The 16,890-nt window shown below is 51.8% G+C and overlaps 3 protein-coding genes across 7 annotated transcripts; 1 reads left to right on the top strand and 2 right to left on the bottom strand.

The window, feature by feature from the left end:
* Positions 1 to 649: 649 nt before the first annotated feature.
* On the bottom strand, positions 650 to 5,710 carry MARCHF9 (membrane associated ring-CH-type finger 9). The gene is made up of 4 exons (XM_036077984.2): positions 4,852 to 5,710; positions 3,629 to 3,784; positions 2,741 to 2,933; positions 650 to 2,478 (listed from the first exon to the last, which is right to left on the bottom strand). The coding sequence occupies exons 1-4, from the start codon at positions 5,206 to 5,208 to the stop codon at positions 2,144 to 2,146; spliced, it is 1,041 nt and encodes a 346-aa protein (XP_035933877.1). The 5' UTR covers positions 5,209 to 5,710; the 3' UTR covers positions 650 to 2,143.
* A 2,834-nt stretch (positions 5,711 to 8,544) lies between these two features.
* CDK4 (cyclin dependent kinase 4) lies at positions 8,545 to 11,512 on the top strand. Of its 2 annotated transcripts, XM_036077985.2 has the most exons (8): positions 8,548 to 8,760; positions 9,212 to 9,448; positions 9,607 to 9,742; positions 9,862 to 10,029; positions 10,165 to 10,274; positions 10,529 to 10,579; positions 10,718 to 10,853; positions 11,110 to 11,512. In XM_036077985.2, the coding sequence occupies exons 2-8, from the start codon at positions 9,231 to 9,233 to the stop codon at positions 11,200 to 11,202; spliced, it is 912 nt and encodes a 303-aa protein (XP_035933878.1). In that variant the 5' UTR covers positions 8,548 to 8,760; positions 9,212 to 9,230; the 3' UTR covers positions 11,203 to 11,512. The 2 variants fall into 2 exon arrangements, with proteins under 2 accessions (XP_035933879.1, XP_035933878.1); XM_036077986.2 differs by lacking the exon at positions 9,862 to 10,029 and having other exon boundaries at positions 8,545 to 8,760.
* Positions 11,513 to 11,709: 197 nt separating this feature from the next.
* Positions 11,710 to 16,878, bottom strand: TSPAN31 (tetraspanin 31). Of its 4 annotated transcripts, XM_036077987.2 has the most exons (8): positions 16,741 to 16,878; positions 15,405 to 15,444; positions 14,221 to 15,110; positions 13,565 to 13,732; positions 13,230 to 13,310; positions 12,772 to 12,903; positions 12,346 to 12,459; positions 11,710 to 12,248 (listed from the first exon to the last, which is right to left on the bottom strand). In XM_036077987.2, exons 3-8 carry the CDS (start codon positions 14,281 to 14,283, stop codon positions 12,174 to 12,176), a joined length of 633 nt encoding a protein of 210 aa, XP_035933880.1. In that variant the 5' UTR covers positions 14,284 to 15,110; positions 15,405 to 15,444; positions 16,741 to 16,878; the 3' UTR covers positions 11,710 to 12,173. The 4 variants fall into 4 exon arrangements, with proteins under 4 accessions (XP_035933880.1, XP_035933882.1, XP_035933883.1 ...); XM_036077989.2 differs by lacking the exon at positions 12,772 to 12,903; XM_036077990.2 differs by lacking the exon at positions 13,565 to 13,732.
* Positions 16,879 to 16,890: the final 12 nt, after the last annotated feature.

Below are 16,890 nucleotides of genomic sequence, written 5' to 3'. Positions count from 1 at the left end.
TACTGTCTCGCCTGGCCCAGTTTTAGGACCCAGAGTGGAATCGGAGAGGGTGTGTTTGTGTGTGTATGTTCTTTGGCATGTCTAAGCTTCCATGGAGGGCCATCATGAGGGACAGTCTGGGCTTGGCACAAGAAACCCCACCTGTGGCATACCCACCGGTCATATTTGCCAGGATAGGTAATAGTAGTCACTCTGATTTGCTGTCTCCCTTCTGGCACCCACCAGCTATTTTGTGAATAGCAAATCAGGAAAGTCTGGCCCTTTTGTCTTCCCAGGTGGAGAATATGGAGGGTTGTCTCTCTAGGGAAACGATATCCCACTGGAAAAAAATGGAGCACTTGGCCTCTGTCCCCTCTTTTTGATCTCCTCAGAGGTTAGAAGTGATACACCTCAATACTTCCAGGGACTCAAACCTGAGTCTGCCTTCAATGTGAACATTCCCAGGCAAGTCTGAGTGCCAGCACCATGGACAGCAGCCAAGACTCCACCTTTCAGAGAAGGACAAAGGAAGACCATTTCCAGGGCAAGTATGTGTGACCTTTAGTAGAGAAGCATTTCCCCCAAAACATCCCCAGGGAGGAGGCAGAGCAGAACCTTCCTGAGAAAAGGACCAATAATAGGAAAGGCGTCTGGATCTGACTTAACAATGTATGAAGTAATTATTTTAATTGCTGATGAATAGTTCACTTAAAAGACACCATCATTCATATAATACACAGCCCCAAGGCCTCAGAAGAAAGGGTGAAGGCCTCAGGTTGACCCACATTTTAACCAGTCCTTCCCAAACCCTTTCTCTATAAACAACAGCCCTCTACACAGCTGCCTCCAGGCACAATACTTCCTAGTTAATACCACTAGCTGGGGCACAGGATCAGACCTGTGACCCTGAACTGCCATAGGAGTAGCTTAAGCTGGGGTTGGAGATTCATAACATTGGGACATTCTGTCTGTCTCACTCCAAATGAGTCCAAATTCATTTCACACCACTTCCCTGGGTGCGCACATTACCTGGGAAGGACTAATAGAACCCACAAGATCCCCAGAGCAAGAAGGATAGCTCCATCCTTCCCCAGCCCCGTGTTTAGGGGGTTGGAGGAGCTCTCATTTTTGCAAATAACCACCATCCTTCACATTTGCAATATCCATTTCCCCTCATATTTCCATTTCTATTATGATACTCAACACAAATTTCCAAGGCTCTGTGCAACTCCAGATGAAAAAACACATTCTGGAATTTGTTAACCAGCTACTATTTGAAATAAATGGACCATCAACTAGTCTAGAAATCTTATTATGCCATCACTAATTTTCTTTGCAATGGCATTCAACCTGTCCCTCATTTATCCTCATTCCAACCCTATGAGGTAGACAGGAAAACCACCGCGGAGAGATTTTTTTTTTTTTCTTCTAAATCATACAACTTGCAGGTGGCAGGTCCACCCCTTAGATACCTCTGAGCACTGCCACCTAGCAGCCACTGTGAATTATTCGCCAGCAAGTGGGAGTCACACCTCCAACTCAGAACCCACTGCTGCATTTGGGATTTGCAACCTCTGCAGAGAAACCTCCCCACACCTCCCAACCCTCCAGAAAAGCCCCAGATGAGAAAGGAGTCTCCACGTGCATATAAATGATTCTTTATGCCCTCCCCCCATGCAATGGGGGGTGGAGCAGGGGGAGGTCCCCCCGCCCTCATGCAGGGAACGGGAGGTCAATGTATACTAGTCTTATTGCCAGCTGCCCTGTGGCCATGGGGTGGGGAATGGGGGGTCTACAACCCCTTTCTTCTGGCATTGGTCCCCCTTCACCAAGTCACCATGGTGGAGCTGGGGGGCTGGAGGCCCTAGGAGCTGAGGTAAGGACGGTTCTCTAGGGAAGAAAAGGTGCTCTCCCCACCTGCCCACTGGCTGCCCCAGGATGAGTGTGAGGAGCTGTCGGTGGGGACTGGAATGTCATCCAGGTGTCTCTACCCAGTGGGTAGTAGAGGCCAGACAATGTCTCCAGCTTGAGGCTGCCCACAGAGATCCTCAGTGGTGGGGGCAGTGTGCCCCAAACACCTTGTCCAGGTGGTACCTCCAGCAGCCATGACAGGTCATCTCTGGCCGATGCATCGACTCAAGATCCCTGCTCCTGGAGTTCAGTTTCAGACCGTGGTGACCCTCATGACAACCTCTCGGCCAGAATGGGAACTGGAACGGGCGTCTGGTGGCCGCAGCTGTCCAAGGAGGTGCAGGATTGTGTAACCACAGCGCTGAGGCAAGAGCGTCCGCATGCGCTGGGCAGCCGGCGGGCGGCTGGTGGCCCCAGAGAGGGGGCCCGTCCGTGAGGTCCTGGGGCCCGGCTTCCCTGCCGTCCCTCCCCCTGCATCTCCTCCTATGTCCTTGGTCTTGTCATAATTCAGGACCTTCCACTGCTGGTTCACTGCCTGCCAGCGCTTGAAGATGCGGTAGACGGAGGAGCCTTCGTGGACGATGAGGCCTGAGCAAAAGGGAGAAGAAATCCAGGGTCACCTGCTGCCCAGACATAGGCCAAAGGTACTTAAGCAAGTATTTCTCCAGAGTGAGGAGATGGGGTCTGTAAAAGGCCTGAGGAAGCAGGGAAGGGAGAGGCACCAAGATAGCCTAAGAGGCTCCCAATCGTAGAAGATGTGGCTGTGGAGCTGAGGGAATGGGCAAGGAAAGTTAAGTGTGTGAGCTGCAGGAGGACACTGAGCAGGTAAGGGGGAGAGAGGGGCCCTCACCTATGCAGACGACATCCATGAAGCCATACATGCCGTAGCAGATCTGAAAGAGCAGATCCTGCCGTTGCCACTTGGCTGAAGGGCTGAGTGAGGACCAGATGAGCCAGGAGATGCTGGCGACGAGGAAGAGCGAGCCCAGGACTATGGCTGCGATCTGGACCTTCTCGATGACCGTCAGGGAGATGGCCTGCCACTGTGTGGGAGAAAGGGCTCCAAAAAGTCACAGAAAGAGAAGGAGGGCCAGGTGATGAGTGGCCCTGAAGAAGAAGATGCTCCAGAGCCTTCCTGAAACCCTTCAGGCAGGATTAGCAATCTGTCTCCTCTGTGCCCTGATCAAACATAGTATGGAGCACTTTTCACATTGTTTGAGACCATTTGTCTTATTTTAGGAAGGCAGGATCAGGCAAGTGCTCTGACCAGACCATCTAGGTTTGAATTCCAAATCCTAACTCCATCACTTACTTGCTGAGTAACTTTGGGAAGGTTTTTATATCTCTTTGAGCATCAATATCCTCATCTTTAAAATGGAGATAATAATGGCACATAACTAATAGGATTATTATGAAGCTTAAATGAGTTACTATACACCAAGAGTGTAACACATAGAAAACACACCATGTTTGCTATCATCATCATCTTCTGCTGCTGCCTTTTTTTTTTTTTTTTTTCTGTCTCAGTGCCTAGAACAGTGCCTGGAATACAGGTGGCACCCAATAAATGTGAATAAATGAAGGAAGGATTTACAGGCAGACAGGAGATTGTGATAACAGTGGGTAGGGGTAACTTTGAGGAAAGATGAAACAGATAAATAGGCTCCCTGGAGAGTCCCTGATTCTGACTGCTGAAAGGCCTTTGCCCCCGTCTGGAAGTTCTCTCCTTGCACCTCACCTGCAGCGGGTTCTTGGTGCTGATCGCCAGGACCTGGTACTTGAAGTAGCAGAGCTCACAGCTCCAGGAGCCCCTCTCACTGATCCAGCGGATGAGGCAGGGCTGGTGTGTGCAGCGCACTGAGCCGTCGCAGCGGCAGGGGCTCAGGAGCTCCCCCTGGAGGAAGAGTGAGGAGGGTCCCCGTCAGCTGTCACCACCCGACCCCACTCCTCTCCAACCCGAGAAGGAAACCCCTCCAGATCAGTCATTCCCCAACGTTAAAAAAAACAAAAAACAAAACAAAACAAAACACCTCAAGCCTTTCACCCAAAATAGGGCAAGAGGCTAAAGCCACAGCAAAAAAGAAAAAAGTTAGAGCTGAAGGTAAACTTCCCTGACCAAACAGACGAAGGATAAAAAGAAATGGGGTGGGGGTGGGGGGGAATGACTGGGTCTCCTCCTTTCCTAAAATTTGGGGAGGGTGCTCTTTAAGGCTTCCCAAATGGAAAGCTACCCCTTAGGATCTGGAGGGACGGGAGGGTCAGAGCTTTTGAGCCATGCCTTCCTCCTCCTTTCCATCGCTGTAAAGTATTTCACACGTGTGGTGCAGACTGGGATGGGTTATTGTCCTCAGTTCCAAGTATCAAAAAGCGGGGAGAAATCCTGGGTGTGGGAACGGAGGGTGTCCCCCTTTAATCAAGGAATAATTTCTCATGACAGACACCCCCCACCCCCCAGCACTATCCCGGGACAACTTTGTCCATAACATTTAAACAAAGAGTACTCTTTGGAATGAGATGGAAAGTTACGGAATGGGAAGTGAAGAAAAGTGCCCCATGGAGAGAAATATTGAGTGAGAGGCAAGGGCGCCAGCAGGGCCCCTCCCTTCAAAGGGGGAACAGAAGCACTCTGCCCACCTCCGAGTGAATAGGCCCCTCAGCCTACAGAGACCCTGGGGTGAGAGAAGTGGGGCAGAAAGGCTGTCCCCGTTAGTGGGTGAGAGGGATTTGGAGCCCTCCCAGGAGAAAGCCCCACCCTTTCCCTGGAAACTCCTGACCCCCTCCACCCCAAACGTGCGCTCCCGGACTCTCCAGCCAAGCCCCCCCAGCCGCACCCGGTACCCACTCTGGGTCCTGGGTCCCGCCCTGCCTCCTCAGGCCCCGCCCCCTGTTCGTGGTCGGCCAGGGCGCCCCAGGTGCGCGCGCCCCCACCCCTCCCCGCCCCGCCCGGTGCCCAGGCCTGACCTGCTCCGGGCCCTGGAAGCAGATTCGGCACTGGGGGGTTCGGAGCCCGCTGTCCAGGCTGCTGCTGAGCGACAGGGCGTCCAGCGCGCCCGGGGGCGGCGGCGGCGGCGCGGGCGGCGGCGGGGGTCCGGCCCGCGGCTCCTTGTCGCCGGCCAGGCCCCGGGCCCGCGGCTCCGACCCGTAGTACTCCTCTTCGTCGCCGTCGCCGTCCCGGGTCGAGCAGCCGGCGAAGGGCGCCCAGCCGCAGCCGCCTCCCCCGCCCCCCCGGGGCTGCGGCTCGGCCCGGGGCCGCCCCCCGCCCGTCAGCACCAGCAGCTTCAGCTCGTTCAGGAACATGCGGAGCCGAGACTTGAGCATCGTCCGGGCTCCGGGGGGGCGGGAGGCGGTGTGCAAGGGGGGCTCTCGGGCGGCGGGGGGGAAGGGAGAGGACAAGGCCGGGAAGGGGGCGCGCGCTGGAGAGCCGAGCCCGGCCGGGGTCTTCGGGGCCTGAGAGCGCCGTTTACTGCTGCCACAGCCGGGGTTCCGGGGCTTGCGGGGCCGAGAGGGCTGGTGGCCCGGGGGCGGCGGGGCGGGCAGCCATGGCCGGGGCAGGGGGCGGGGAGGGGGACCTCAAGGTGCCGCGCCCCACGGGTCCGGGTCTGGAGCGGGCCGGGCCCCGGGGGTTACGCGCCCCAGTCCTCCTGCGGCGGGGCCGCCCCCCATCGCCGTCCTGCTGGCCCCAGTCCCGCTCAGGTTCCCGGCTCCGGCTCGGCTCGGCCCGTGCGCTCGGCGGTGGCAAATGGCGGCTCCTTCCGGCGGCGGCGGCGGCGGAGACCCCCCCGGAGCGGCGGGCGGGCGGGGCGGGCGGGGCGGGAGCCGGGGAGCCGGTGAGGGATGGAGGGAGGGGCGGGGCGGGGAGCGGGAGAAGAGAAGTGGCCGCGGCTGCGCATCCCCGCCCTGCCCCGCACGAGCAGGTGTCCCCAGAGGCGGGGGCGAGTGTGCGAGCCCGGGGGAGGGTGGAGGGAGGGGAGTGGCCAAGGAAGGGGGGTGTACACACGGGTAGGAGAATAGGTGTGTTAATGGGGGTCTGGGGGAGGGGTGGTGAGCGGGTGAGAATGGAAGGTGAGTGGTCAAAGACACAGGTGCACCAGGGAGGGAGAAGCTTGTGCAAGATGGGAGTGTGCAAAGAAAGAACTATGCAAGGGTCTGAGGTGTGAGGAAGGTGAGCAAGAGATGGACTCAAGCAATAAACACTTTTACACAAAAGACCGAAAAGTGTGCACGGTGTGGGACAGTGGAAAACAGATGAATGTGTAAGGGATGCAATCGGATTGTATGAAAAATAGAGTGTGTAATTGTAATGTGTGAGGAAGGTGAGTGAGCAAGGGAGACAAGAGTGCTAAAGGGATGAGAGTGTCTTTCCTGGTACTCTCCTGCCCCACCACACTACATTGAAGTGAATACCACACACACACCTACACACACGCAGCTTTTTGGTTTTGCTTTTACGGAGGCCTTGACCTAAGAACCAGCTCTTCCCCCTCATCACATTATTTCTGCCTTACACTTATGTCCTCCCTCTTCAACGCTGAGGGAAAAGGGATTCCAGAGGAGCCCTCTGGGTCAAACACACTGGAAAAAAATTAATTAGTGAAAGAGTAATTAACAGGAGAAGGGAGGGTATGGAACGAGGGACAGACTGCCAAACGAACTCTCCTCAAGAAAAGAGATTAAGGAGAGTAATGCTTTTATAAAGTATTCAAATGTTTTGGATGGATGGATGAATGAATCACAAAGGGGGCTGGAACCCAAGGCAACATAGAGGATAACTTTTATTCTAAAGACAGTAAGCTGTGGAAGGTGAAGCTGAAGTGGACCCTGTTGGTGTAGGAAAGAAATTTGACAAACTCACTTTGCCTGCCAGAAGGTTTATAAACCAACCAGTCCCAGCAAGAGAGCCAATAAAACATTCACCTCAGAAGCCCCTGAGCCAGTTTAGATCTTGAGGTTTTTCTTTCCAGTGTCCCAGTTGCCCTTGCCAGCAAAGGCCCAGAGCTACAACTATCAGAATGCAAGAGGGGGAATCTGTACCTACCTGTATTCCATTTTGCCCTGGAATGTGGTTTATAGTCATCTCAAGCCTGAGCTCTTACATCCTCCACTAGATGGTTAAGGAGAATAGAAGTTAAGGTGGAAGGAGTGGCGGGCGGTGCCTGGGTAGCACAGTCGGTTAAGCATCTGCCTTCAGGTCAGGTCATGATCCCAGGGTCCTGGGATAGAGTCCTGTGACAGGCTCCCTGCTCTGCAGGGAGGCTGCTTCTCCCTCTGCCCCTCCCCCCTTGTTCTCTCTCTCTCTTTCTCTCTCAAATAAATAAAATCTTTTTTTAAAAAAGTGGAAGGAGTGGCAAATAGAGTTATAAAATGGTTTCAGATTTTAGACAATTTCTTGCAAATGAGATACTGATCCCTTCCCTCCGTAGTCCCATTCCCCTAAAGGCTTAGGAGATTAAAAAAGAAGTTGGAGCCAGTAACCAGTAAGACAAGGAAAGCAAAAAAAAAAAAAGACAAGGAAAGTCAGAGAAACCTGTCTGTTGTCTACCTAAGTGTCTGTGAGCAGAGGCTATTTTGAAAAGTCTGTGTTCTGGCCAGGAGCAAGGGCTAAGAAAGCTTGCACTGGGGAAAAGAGGGAAGCAGAATGACCCCAAACAAGGAGTCACAGGATTTGTAGAAGAGCACAAATCATTCTCATGCAATGCCATGGTCCGAGGCGGTGGTGGAGGTAACTTCCCTGCACATGCTCACTCTTGTATCTATCCATCTATATATAATGTGTAAAATACACACACTTATATACACATATACAGACACACATATATCATAGCATCTAAGTGTTGGAAAGAAGCTTAAAGGTTAAGTATTCCTGTCTCTTGCTCATTGATAACTTCTCTGCCAGAAAGCATTATTTTAACACTACCAGGAAGGGGTAGAATTTAGAAGAGGGGAGGGCATTACCTTGACACTCTTCCTGTCGGATTACTGCATTAATCTACCCTCCATCAATCCTTTAATCCTAGTTTTGCCCTCAAATGGGGATTGTCTACTATTTTATACGACCACACTGTTGGCTACATCTTTACAGTCAGCCTCATCACAACTTTAAAGGGCTAGTGACGGAGACACCCAAAAAACTCCGCATGCACACAGGAAGCAAGCACTCAGTAAAAATTTGTTGAATGAGTGAATGAATGAAACAAAGACACAAATGAGAATATGTTTTCCCCTGGCAGGAAAGTGGAAAGGCTACAGCACCACCTCTCGACCCCCGTCCCATCCTCCCGATCCCTGACCACCATATGGAGAGTGAGAGACGTGCAGTGTGTAGTGAGACTGGAGAAGCGTTCAGGCTCGGCCTGCAGCCCTGAGCTGGGATCTGGGTGGCCCAGGTTGCCATGGCACCGCATTGGACTCCACCCTCTCTCGTCTCCCCCGCCCCCCCAACCCCGCCAGGGTCTGGCAGTCAGTCACGTGCCCCGCCGCGTAACCACACCTCTGCTCCTCAGAGCGAAGTCGAGCGGTCACGTGTGATAGCAACAGATCACGTGGCTGCCATCTCCCCCCTCCGCCCCTTTCCCCTACCCGCCCCCTTCCAGGTCAAAGCCTCTCCTGGGTACCCCTCTGCGCATGAGTGGCTCGTCACGTGCTCCGAACGTCCGGCTTTCGCCCCGCCCCGTCAGTTTCCGCGCGCCTCTTTGGCAGCTGGTCACATGGTGAGGGTGGGGGTAAGGGGGCCGCTCTAGCTTGCGGCCTGTGTCTATGGTCGGGCCCGTAGCGTCCAGCTGCCCGGGACAGAGCTCGAGTGTATGGCGCCGCAGGATCTGGCTCCGGGGCCCCGATAACGGGCCGCCCCCGCAGCTCCCGGCACGGAGTGAGGTAAGCATAGCCCCTTCCCAGGAATGGGGACCGTTTTCGCTCTCCACGGCTGCCTACGCGGACAAGTTATGGAAGGGTTGCTCGAGGGCGGGAAGTGGGGCAGGGTGTAATTTGTTCCTTTGTGGTCATAGGGAGGTGTAATTTTAGGGCCTGGATGTCGGGTCTTCGATGCAGGGGGTGTGTCGTGTGAGATAGAACCTTGTGCGGGGCGCGATGGTCGGGCCCAAAGGAAAAGGAATTTTTTATTTTAGGGCTTCACGTGGCTGGAGGGGTTGGGGTTAGAGTCATTGTGTTACCTGAGGGGCCAGCCTCATGGAAGATTGGGGAAGGGACGGGATGGTGGTGGTGGTGTCTTTGTGATGTCTTCTGTGGGAGTCACTTTATTGCTGCAGGCTCATACCATCTGAACTCTGGAAGGGATTTTCGGTGGCAGGAGTCTTTGTGATTGTAGGGTCTCCTCTGATCTGAGAATGGCTACTCCTCGATATGAGCCGGTGGCTGAGATTGGTGTTGGTGCCTATGGAACGGTATACAAGGCCCGTGATCCCCACAGTGGCCACTTCGTGGCCCTCAAGAGTGTGAGAGTTCCTAATGGAGGAGGTGCTGGAGGGGGCCTTCCCATCAGCACAGTTCGTGAGGTGGCCTTACTGAGGCGGCTGGAGGCTTTTGAGCATCCCAACGTTGTCCGGTGAGACGGTGGAGGGTTAGGAGTGGGCAGTAAAGGGGAAAAGACAACTTATAGGTGGGGAGTGGTGGTCAGGAGAGAAGTGGGGATCCTGAGGAAATAGGGGAGGCCATGTTGGGAACAAAGGGATTGATCAGTGAGTGACCATTTGCTCTGGCCAGGCTGATGGACGTCTGTGCCACCGCCCGAACTGACCGGGAGACCAAAGTGACCCTGGTGTTTGAGCACGTGGACCAAGACCTGAGGACCTATCTGGACAAGGCACCCCCACCAGGTTTGCCAGTGGAGACCATCAAGGTGAGTAGGGTGGGTAGACACTTGAGAAGGTACATTGAGACCTTTGTAGTAGAACCTGTTGTGATTTCAGGTATGGTACCTAGTTTCCAGTTCCTCTGTTCCTCCCCCTTCCAAACCAGGATCTGATGCGCCAGTTTCTAAGAGGCCTAGATTTCCTTCATGCCAACTGCATCGTTCACCGAGACCTGAAGCCAGAGAACATTCTGGTGACTAGTGGTGGGACAGTCAAGCTGGCTGACTTTGGCCTGGCCAGAATCTACAGCTACCAGATGGCACTTACACCTGTGGTCAGTAGAAAGATAAGGGTAGGAGAGTGGTTGACCATAGCAGTTGAGAAGTCATGGGCTTCGTGACTTTAGTCAAGCAGTTGTAGTTCATGGTAACCCGTAGGGTTCTCATCTACTTTTCTTAATTCTGGTCAGGTTGTTACACTCTGGTACCGTGCTCCAGAAGTTCTTCTGCAGTCTACATACGCAACACCCGTGGACATGTGGAGCGTTGGCTGTATCTTCGCAGAGATGTTTCGTCGCAAGTATGGGACCCAAGTCTCCTGAACTCTCTTGAGTTTCCCAAATCTCTTAGTCATAAGCCACATCCATTCCCTGCGTATTCTTTCACTTAAATATTACTGACCATTTTGTTCCTAACCAGAAACTCTGAAATGTCCTGGAATTAGGAACTTCACATCCCTATATTCTCCGCACCCTCTGTTTGGAGCCAGTAGCAATAATTATTCCACTACCATATCTTTGAAAATGACTACTACCTGTGTTTTTCTCACTTTAGGCCTCTCTTCTGTGGAAACTCTGAAGCTGACCAGTTAGGCAAAATCTTTGAGTAAGTGACCAGCATGGGGAAAAGAACTTTCCATTCTGAATCTTCTTTCTGCTGAGCCCCGGATGGCAATTGGCTCTGCCTCTGGAGGTGGGGACTGGAGAAGGACCCTCTTGACCAGAGCTCTCCTGTTCCCCATAGCCTGATCGGGCTGCCCCCAGAGGATGACTGGCCCCGAGATGTGTCTCTCCCCCGAGGAGCCTTTTCCCCCCGAGGGCCCCGTCCAGTGCAGTCAGTGGTACCTGAGATGGAGGAATCTGGAGCACAGCTGCTGCTGGTACTGGGCTTGGGCATGGGCACAGGGTGAGGTTGGGGTGGGAATAAAAGCAGTATATAAGGGACCCAAATCGTCACGGTTACTAAGAGTTGGTTGGTGGATGGGCTAGTTTTTACTGTTGCTGTGAATAGGCCATCCACAAAGAGGGATGTAGAAAAAGAGCCCATCCTGGGTATTGTTGGGGGTGAGCAAGTCTTTCTCTTTTTTTTTTTTTTTTGGTCTTCATGGTCTTTTGATCTTTGCCTCCCCATCTTAGGAGATGCTGACTTTTAACCCACACAAGCGAATCTCTGCCTTCCGAGCCCTGCAGCACTCTTATCTACAAAAGGCAGAAGGTAACCCAGAGTGAGCAGTGGAGTGGCCGCAACAATACTGAGAGAAGAGAAGCTGTCATTTCCCTTCCTTTGAACACTTGAGTGGAGAGCCCCCCAGTTGAGTAAGGCCATCTCGGCCTTCATCTCTGAGGCTATGGAAACTCCTCCTCCCACTTTTTATGAGAATATTTTGCTGCCTTAATGACATCCCCCTACCCTTTTGAGGCTTATCCTTCTCCTGCCCCCTTATTTTCGTACACCAAGGGGTATGTCCCTTGTTCTCCCCTTTCCTATCTTGATATTGGGATCTTTTTTATACAGGAAAAACAAAAGAAAACAAAGAAATACGGTCTTTTTTTTTTTTTTTTTAAATGTTTCTTCCTTTCATGGGCTTTGCCATTTGGGGATTGGGAAAAACCATTTGGAAGATGGCACTTTCCTATAGAATCTTAAAAGATTCTCCCTAGGTCACAGGGTCTATGTAGGCAAGCGGAGCCCCTCAACTGGCAAAAGAAAAGGCACTTACGTTGTTTCTTTGAATGTGGAGTTTAAGTGGCTTTTATTTTTATATTCACTGAACTTCCCCACACCGGGTCCTGCTTAGTGTAAGAAAGAGTTCTTGGTGGTTTTTTCCCTGGTTCCATCCCTGATTTACCCTTGGAGCCAGGCCAGGATGTGTTGAGGTGGTCTGGCATGTGGAAGGGAAAAGCGGAGAAACAGAGCCAGGAATGACTCCAACCCCCATCCCATCTCATGCCCTCCCAGGAGCTTCCCATATCCACTTAGGGAGAGAGGGAGGAAGTTGTTCTTTATTCCTTATGATCTTGCTCCCACTAAACATGTCAAGGCATACAGCCTGGCTGTTCAGTCATCTTTGGGGGATGTGGCAAAGGGCCTTTCCTTTTTCTCAAACAAAAAGGGCTACAGACCCTAGGTTTTCCCTAAGGGAGGAAAAAAAGCTTAGGGAGGATAGAGAACAGGAGAGAAGTCAGAAGGATCTAGAGTCTTATAGAAAGGCACTGGGGTTAGCTCGAGGATCCTTCTGATTCCGAAATCTCATTGCTAGCCAAACACCAAGAATCTGTAAAAAGCAAAGGGAAAGAGATTATCAGCAATTCTGAATCTCTGGAGCTAAGACAGAGAAAGGGTGTATGTATGAGAGAACTGAAGAATGTTACCTCTGTAAAGCTAAAGAAGAGTCCAACACCCCCCAGGATTTTCAGGGCTTCATCTGAATGCTTAAGAAACTTTTCTCCACACATCTGGCACGTGGAGCTCCGGCTCTTACAGATCTGAGGATAAAACACGTATGTGTGTGTTTAGAAGATGCAGAGTTGCTAGGCTGCCCTATCCTGACACCTGTGGTGAAGGGCCCCAGAAATTATTTACTAGTTTCTAATCAGTATCCTACAGAATGAAATCTCATTTGACTAATTCTCTAACCTTTGTATCCATACCTCCCGCCCTCTCAGCACATGGCCCCAGTGCAAGAGAGCTGCTAGAGAGAGAGAGTCATTCAAACTCTTAAATCTGCCCGTCTGGACAGTGTCCTTAACCAGCTTTCCTACCCTCCGGCCCCCAGCCCCACCTCTGCACCAACTCACTGCAGTGCAGAAAGCGTAATCCTGTTGATACAGGGTTGTGAGGTTGAACAAGCCACAACAATCAAAACTTCTTTCCAGTTCATCCCGGGTCTTGTTGCTCATGACCCACCAAGAAGCATTAATGACATCTGTCTGGAGAATATAGGCAAGAGGGAAATTATTGGATGCTGCTAACCTTAAGAATGCTCTTATATCGTGATCTTAGTTCAAGTGCCTCGATTTCCCTATTCCAGCAAAGTCAGTCAACATCCCTCAGGAACAAAGGTGTATTATACAGAAAATGATAAAAATCCACCTCTGGGTTCTTCTGGAAAATACTCATGGAAAATTACCCAGACTTCCCAGAGGAAGCAAATAGCTGAAGAGTCTGGTAGTGGGTTACTAAGAGGTCCAGACTGAGGGGAGGGAGTTAGAGGGTAGAGGAAAAAAAGCAAATAGCTGAGAGGACATGCACTTACCTGTTTGCTTCGGTTAATAGCCAGACATGAGCAAGAGATTCCAAACTGGAAGATGAAGACCAACCCAAGGATGATCATGTACTGAGAGGAAGAGTTACGGGAAAAAAAAAAAGTCCTAGATTCCTTTATGTTGCACCTATAATAACCATCTGTTGTCATCTGTTCATGGAACTTATATAGCTGTGTTAGTTGAAAACAAAGTCATCAGCTCGTTTCATGAAGTATGGTATAGGGCAGGACCAGGAGACCTGTCCCCAAGATCCCTCAAGTCTACCCCTCTCAAACATTCCTAGCCAATTCAGCCCTCCCAAGAAACCCACTTAAGGTCAGGATACAAAGAATAGCAGTACTTGGTGGTGGTTGACAGCACCCACCAGTCCAGCCACCGCGATGAGAAGAAGGAAGACTCCCACAGCAATGACTGCTCCGATGATGTGGATGCTGGACACCAGACCCAGACCCTTACCCCAAGCAGCCACTCCAATGAGCAACAAGCCTACCAGCTACAGGAAACAGAGCAGGTTACATCTCAGAACTCTAGCACAGCCAAAAGCCCTACAGGGAGTCTTGGGACAAAAAAGGAGATCTGAGTTTGTGTGAACTAAGGACAGCAGGTGTATGCACCCACCAGAGGTCAGGATGGCTGGGATGGGAGTGGGGGCAGCAGGGATAGTAGTCTATGAATATAAAAAAGGAAACTTTAGCTTCATCCATTACTTCTATTTTGGGAGAAACAAATTCCCAGGAGGGCGGAATGGGCCTTTATGCCCACAGCCCTCGGTTCATCCGCCCCACCCCCAGACAAACCCTCTGGTTACCGGAAGTCTCCCCTCTTCCCACGGAAGTCCCCTGGAATTCCCTCTTCGCCGGAAGTTCTCGGGAATCTTCCCGGAACCCCCAGCACACCCCTCTTCCCACCGGAAGTCCCCTAGAGATTCTCCCCACTCCTCTTTCCACCCTGAAGCTTCCCGAACCACCTCCAAAACCTCACCATGTAGACCACGTTGAGAGCGCACAGTGCATTCTTGGAGCAGGCAAAGCCACCGCAAACCATCTCCCCAGCTTTGGGGACCCAAGTGGTCCCAAGGACTTGGGGGGAGGTTCTTGGGGACCGTCTTCTTGGACCCCGACAGCTTCTGTCTCTTTAAATCGAGTCCAGCCAAACCCAGTCCTCTGCGCCTGCACCGTCCCACCCCTGCCTCTGGATTGGCGAAACTCGGGGCTAATCCAGGACGTCGGTGGCCCGAATGCCAATCAGTCTGCATTGCGTCACTGACCCGCCTGCCGGCCCCTCCTTTAGGTTTTTTATTGGCTGAAACTTAAACTGGGGGTAGGGCTTCCATAGATTCTCATAAGGAGCAAAGCCTAAACTTCCCCGGATTGAAAGCGGAGCTTTCTGTGGCCGCCGCTGGAAGAGGGCTAATCCGAGGGAGGAGGCTCAGGAGAAACCCAGTGGAAGAGGGAGAGGTGCGGCTTCGAGGGCAGGGTGAAAGGGCTCCTCCCCTCGAGGGAGCGCTCTTCCCCGCCCCTTTCCCCTTGTCCCGCAGTGATCTCATGATGACGCCGTTGTTTGTTGTTATTGCATCACACTCGGGAACACCCAGAGGAGCAAAACATCGAGCTATTTCGCCCGGGTTGGGCACAGTAACATCCAACAAACCGTCACACATTTGCAGGTGTGTCCGCTAGTACACATTTCTTCTTCCATATCCCCTCCTAACTGGGTGTGAATATGCTAGAAATTAAGTGTGAAGAACAGCTGCTTCGAGCCAGGGCATTCCTGTGCATGACAAAGCCACAAGCGCAGACATGCGTGTGCTCGGTATCTTCAGAGCACGTGCCTGATCCAGGGCTTACAAAAAAAAAGTCCAAGGGAGAGGTCTGGAATGTGAAGGAATATGAATAAATATTAGGGGAAGGAGGAGTCTCCACATTTTCATGGGGGTGGGCATAGAGGTTGATCAATATGCTTAGTATTGAATAAATGTTTTTCATGGATATGGGAAAAGGCATAATTCCTCTTTCCCCCAAGAGAAACAGTGGTAATGGGAACACAAACAAAAAACCTCCCTTCAACCCCACAGGATGACTTCAGTTTGTATGTACTTAGATTCTATGACTGCGGAAGCAGTAGTCTAACTGCCAGACTGCATGGGTTCCAACTTTGCCACTTACTGGCTGTGTAACCTTTGGCTCTCTGTGGCTGTTTCCTCATCTGTAAATAGAGATAAATAACAATACACCTGCCTCTTGGGTTGTTGTGAGAATCGAATGAGTTAATATATGCAGAATGCTTAGGACAGTACCCGGCACACAGTCAACGCTCAGTGTTAGTTATTTTCGTCAGGCTATAAGTTCCAGTGGGTAATCCCAGCCCCCAATTCCCTTATCTCCAACTATACAAATAGTCACATAGTTATAATCCCCTATCCTTCATAAATTAGTATCAAGAACATATGCAGGAGAAAAGACATTTGGCAGGGCCAGAAGGGTTTGAGTCCTGAAACAAAGTGATTAGATCAAATTAGCCACACACACCCCCCGCATACCCCCTGCATCTTCATTCTGTCCTTTAATTCCTCGTCTACCCTCTTCTCTTTCAGGTCCGAAATCAAGGGCAAGACAATGGTATTAGAGATAAGGGGAACTCGTTGGCAGGCATCTTGTTTGGGTGGTATAGTGAAAAAGAGTATCAGAGTTGAAATCAGAAGACCTAGGCTCACAGGGGTGCCTGGCTGGCTCAGTCAGGGGAGCGTGCAACACTTGATCTCAGGGTGGTGAGTTGGAGCCCCACGATGGGTGTAGAGATTACTTAAAATTAAAATCTAAAAAAAAAAAAGACCTAGACCCATAGATTTCCATAGATTTTTTTTCACCTCTTACTGGCCTCTCTGAACTTTGGCTTCCTTTCTTGCACCCCTTGGGCCTGTCATAAAGACCATATATTTGAAAGTGTGTCGTAAACTATTGTTACAGACAATTATTATGAAAGTATTGAGAGAGCATGGTGGTTTTGTCTGGTTATAGTTGCTGTTCTCCTCCATAACCTGTTCTCCCCATAACTACCTGAACTTTATAAGCAGGAGGTGGTTACAGTGGGGCAGCTGACTGAAGAAGGGTTCTGGAGCAAGATGTAGGTATACGAGCTCTTTGGATGTGGTGGGTACAGAGTGGGTGGTGAGTACAATTGCGAGCCGGAATGCAGGGCTGTTAGGGTGAGAGACCAAGTGTGTATACATTCCTGTCAGAGTTTGAGACTGAGCATGAATCTGTAGGTCACCAAGAGTTTGGGATTGCACCTGGGGCCTGGCTTGGCACATTTTCCTAGCACCAACACCCATCTTAATTAGCCACCTCCCACAGGAGGCCCTGGGACGCTCGTTGAGGTCTCTGCATCCACCTGGCTGAGGACGTACAGCAGGGGCTGGCTGGCAGAGCTCATGGGCCAACGCTAGAGGGGGTGGGAGGTTCAGCAGGTAGTGCTGTCCCAGGCTGTGGGTTTGAAACTCACCAGTCAGGAAGTGAGGCCGACAGACGGAAGGGCGGGCAGGAGCGCAGAGTTCTGGGGCACAGCAGAAGGGGCCTTCTGGTTTTTGAGGACTGCGGGGCCATGGGCTTCAAGGCCAGAGGTTGCTGTTAGCCTGGCCAGACAGGTCTGGGC

The sequence above is a fragment of the Halichoerus grypus genome, chromosome 6, assembly GCF_964656455.1.
Source record: "Halichoerus grypus chromosome 6, mHalGry1.hap1.1, whole genome shotgun sequence".
In the NCBI taxonomy this organism is placed as follows: domain Eukaryota; kingdom Metazoa; phylum Chordata; class Mammalia; order Carnivora; family Phocidae; genus Halichoerus; species Halichoerus grypus.
This window is presented reverse-complemented; position numbering and strand designations above follow the sequence as displayed.

What these genes read in the sequence shown, in the direction of transcription:
- CDK4 (XM_036077985.2), top strand. Translation starts at nt 9,231, where the DNA reads ATGGCTACTCCTCGATATGAGCCGGTGGCTGAGATTGGTGTTGGTGCC. An exon ending in GCAGAGATGTTTCGTCGCAA is followed by an intron (nt 10,275 to 10,528) that starts GTATGGGACCCA and finishes TTCTCACTTTAG; the next exon opens with GCCTCTCTTCTGTGGAAACT. An exon ending in CAGTTAGGCAAAATCTTTGA is followed by an intron (nt 10,580 to 10,717) that starts GTAAGTGACCAG and finishes TGTTCCCCATAG; the next exon opens with CCTGATCGGGCTGCCCCCAG.
- MARCHF9 (XM_036077984.2), bottom strand. Translation starts at nt 5,208, where the DNA reads ATGCTCAAGTCTCGGCTCCGCATGTTCCTGAACGAGCTGAAGCTGCTG. An exon ending in GCTTCCAGGGCCCGGAGCAG is followed by an intron (nt 3,785 to 4,851) that starts GTCAGGCCTGGG and finishes CTCTTCCTCCAG; the next exon opens with GGGGAGCTCCTGAGCCCCTG. An exon ending in CATGGATGTCGTCTGCATAG is followed by an intron (nt 2,479 to 2,740) that starts GTGAGGGCCCCT and finishes CCTTTTGCTCAG; the next exon opens with GCCTCATCGTCCACGAAGGC.
- TSPAN31 (XM_036077987.2), bottom strand. Translation starts at nt 14,283, where the DNA reads ATGGTTTGCGGTGGCTTTGCCTGCTCCAAGAATGCACTGTGCGCTCTC. An exon ending in CTCTCAACGTGGTCTACATG is followed by an intron (nt 13,733 to 14,220) that starts GTGAGGTTTTGG and finishes TGTTTCCTGTAG; the next exon opens with CTGGTAGGCTTGTTGCTCAT. An exon ending in CTATTAACCGAAGCAAACAG is followed by an intron (nt 12,904 to 13,229) that starts GTAAGTGCATGT and finishes TATATTCTCCAG; the next exon opens with ACAGATGTCATTAATGCTTC.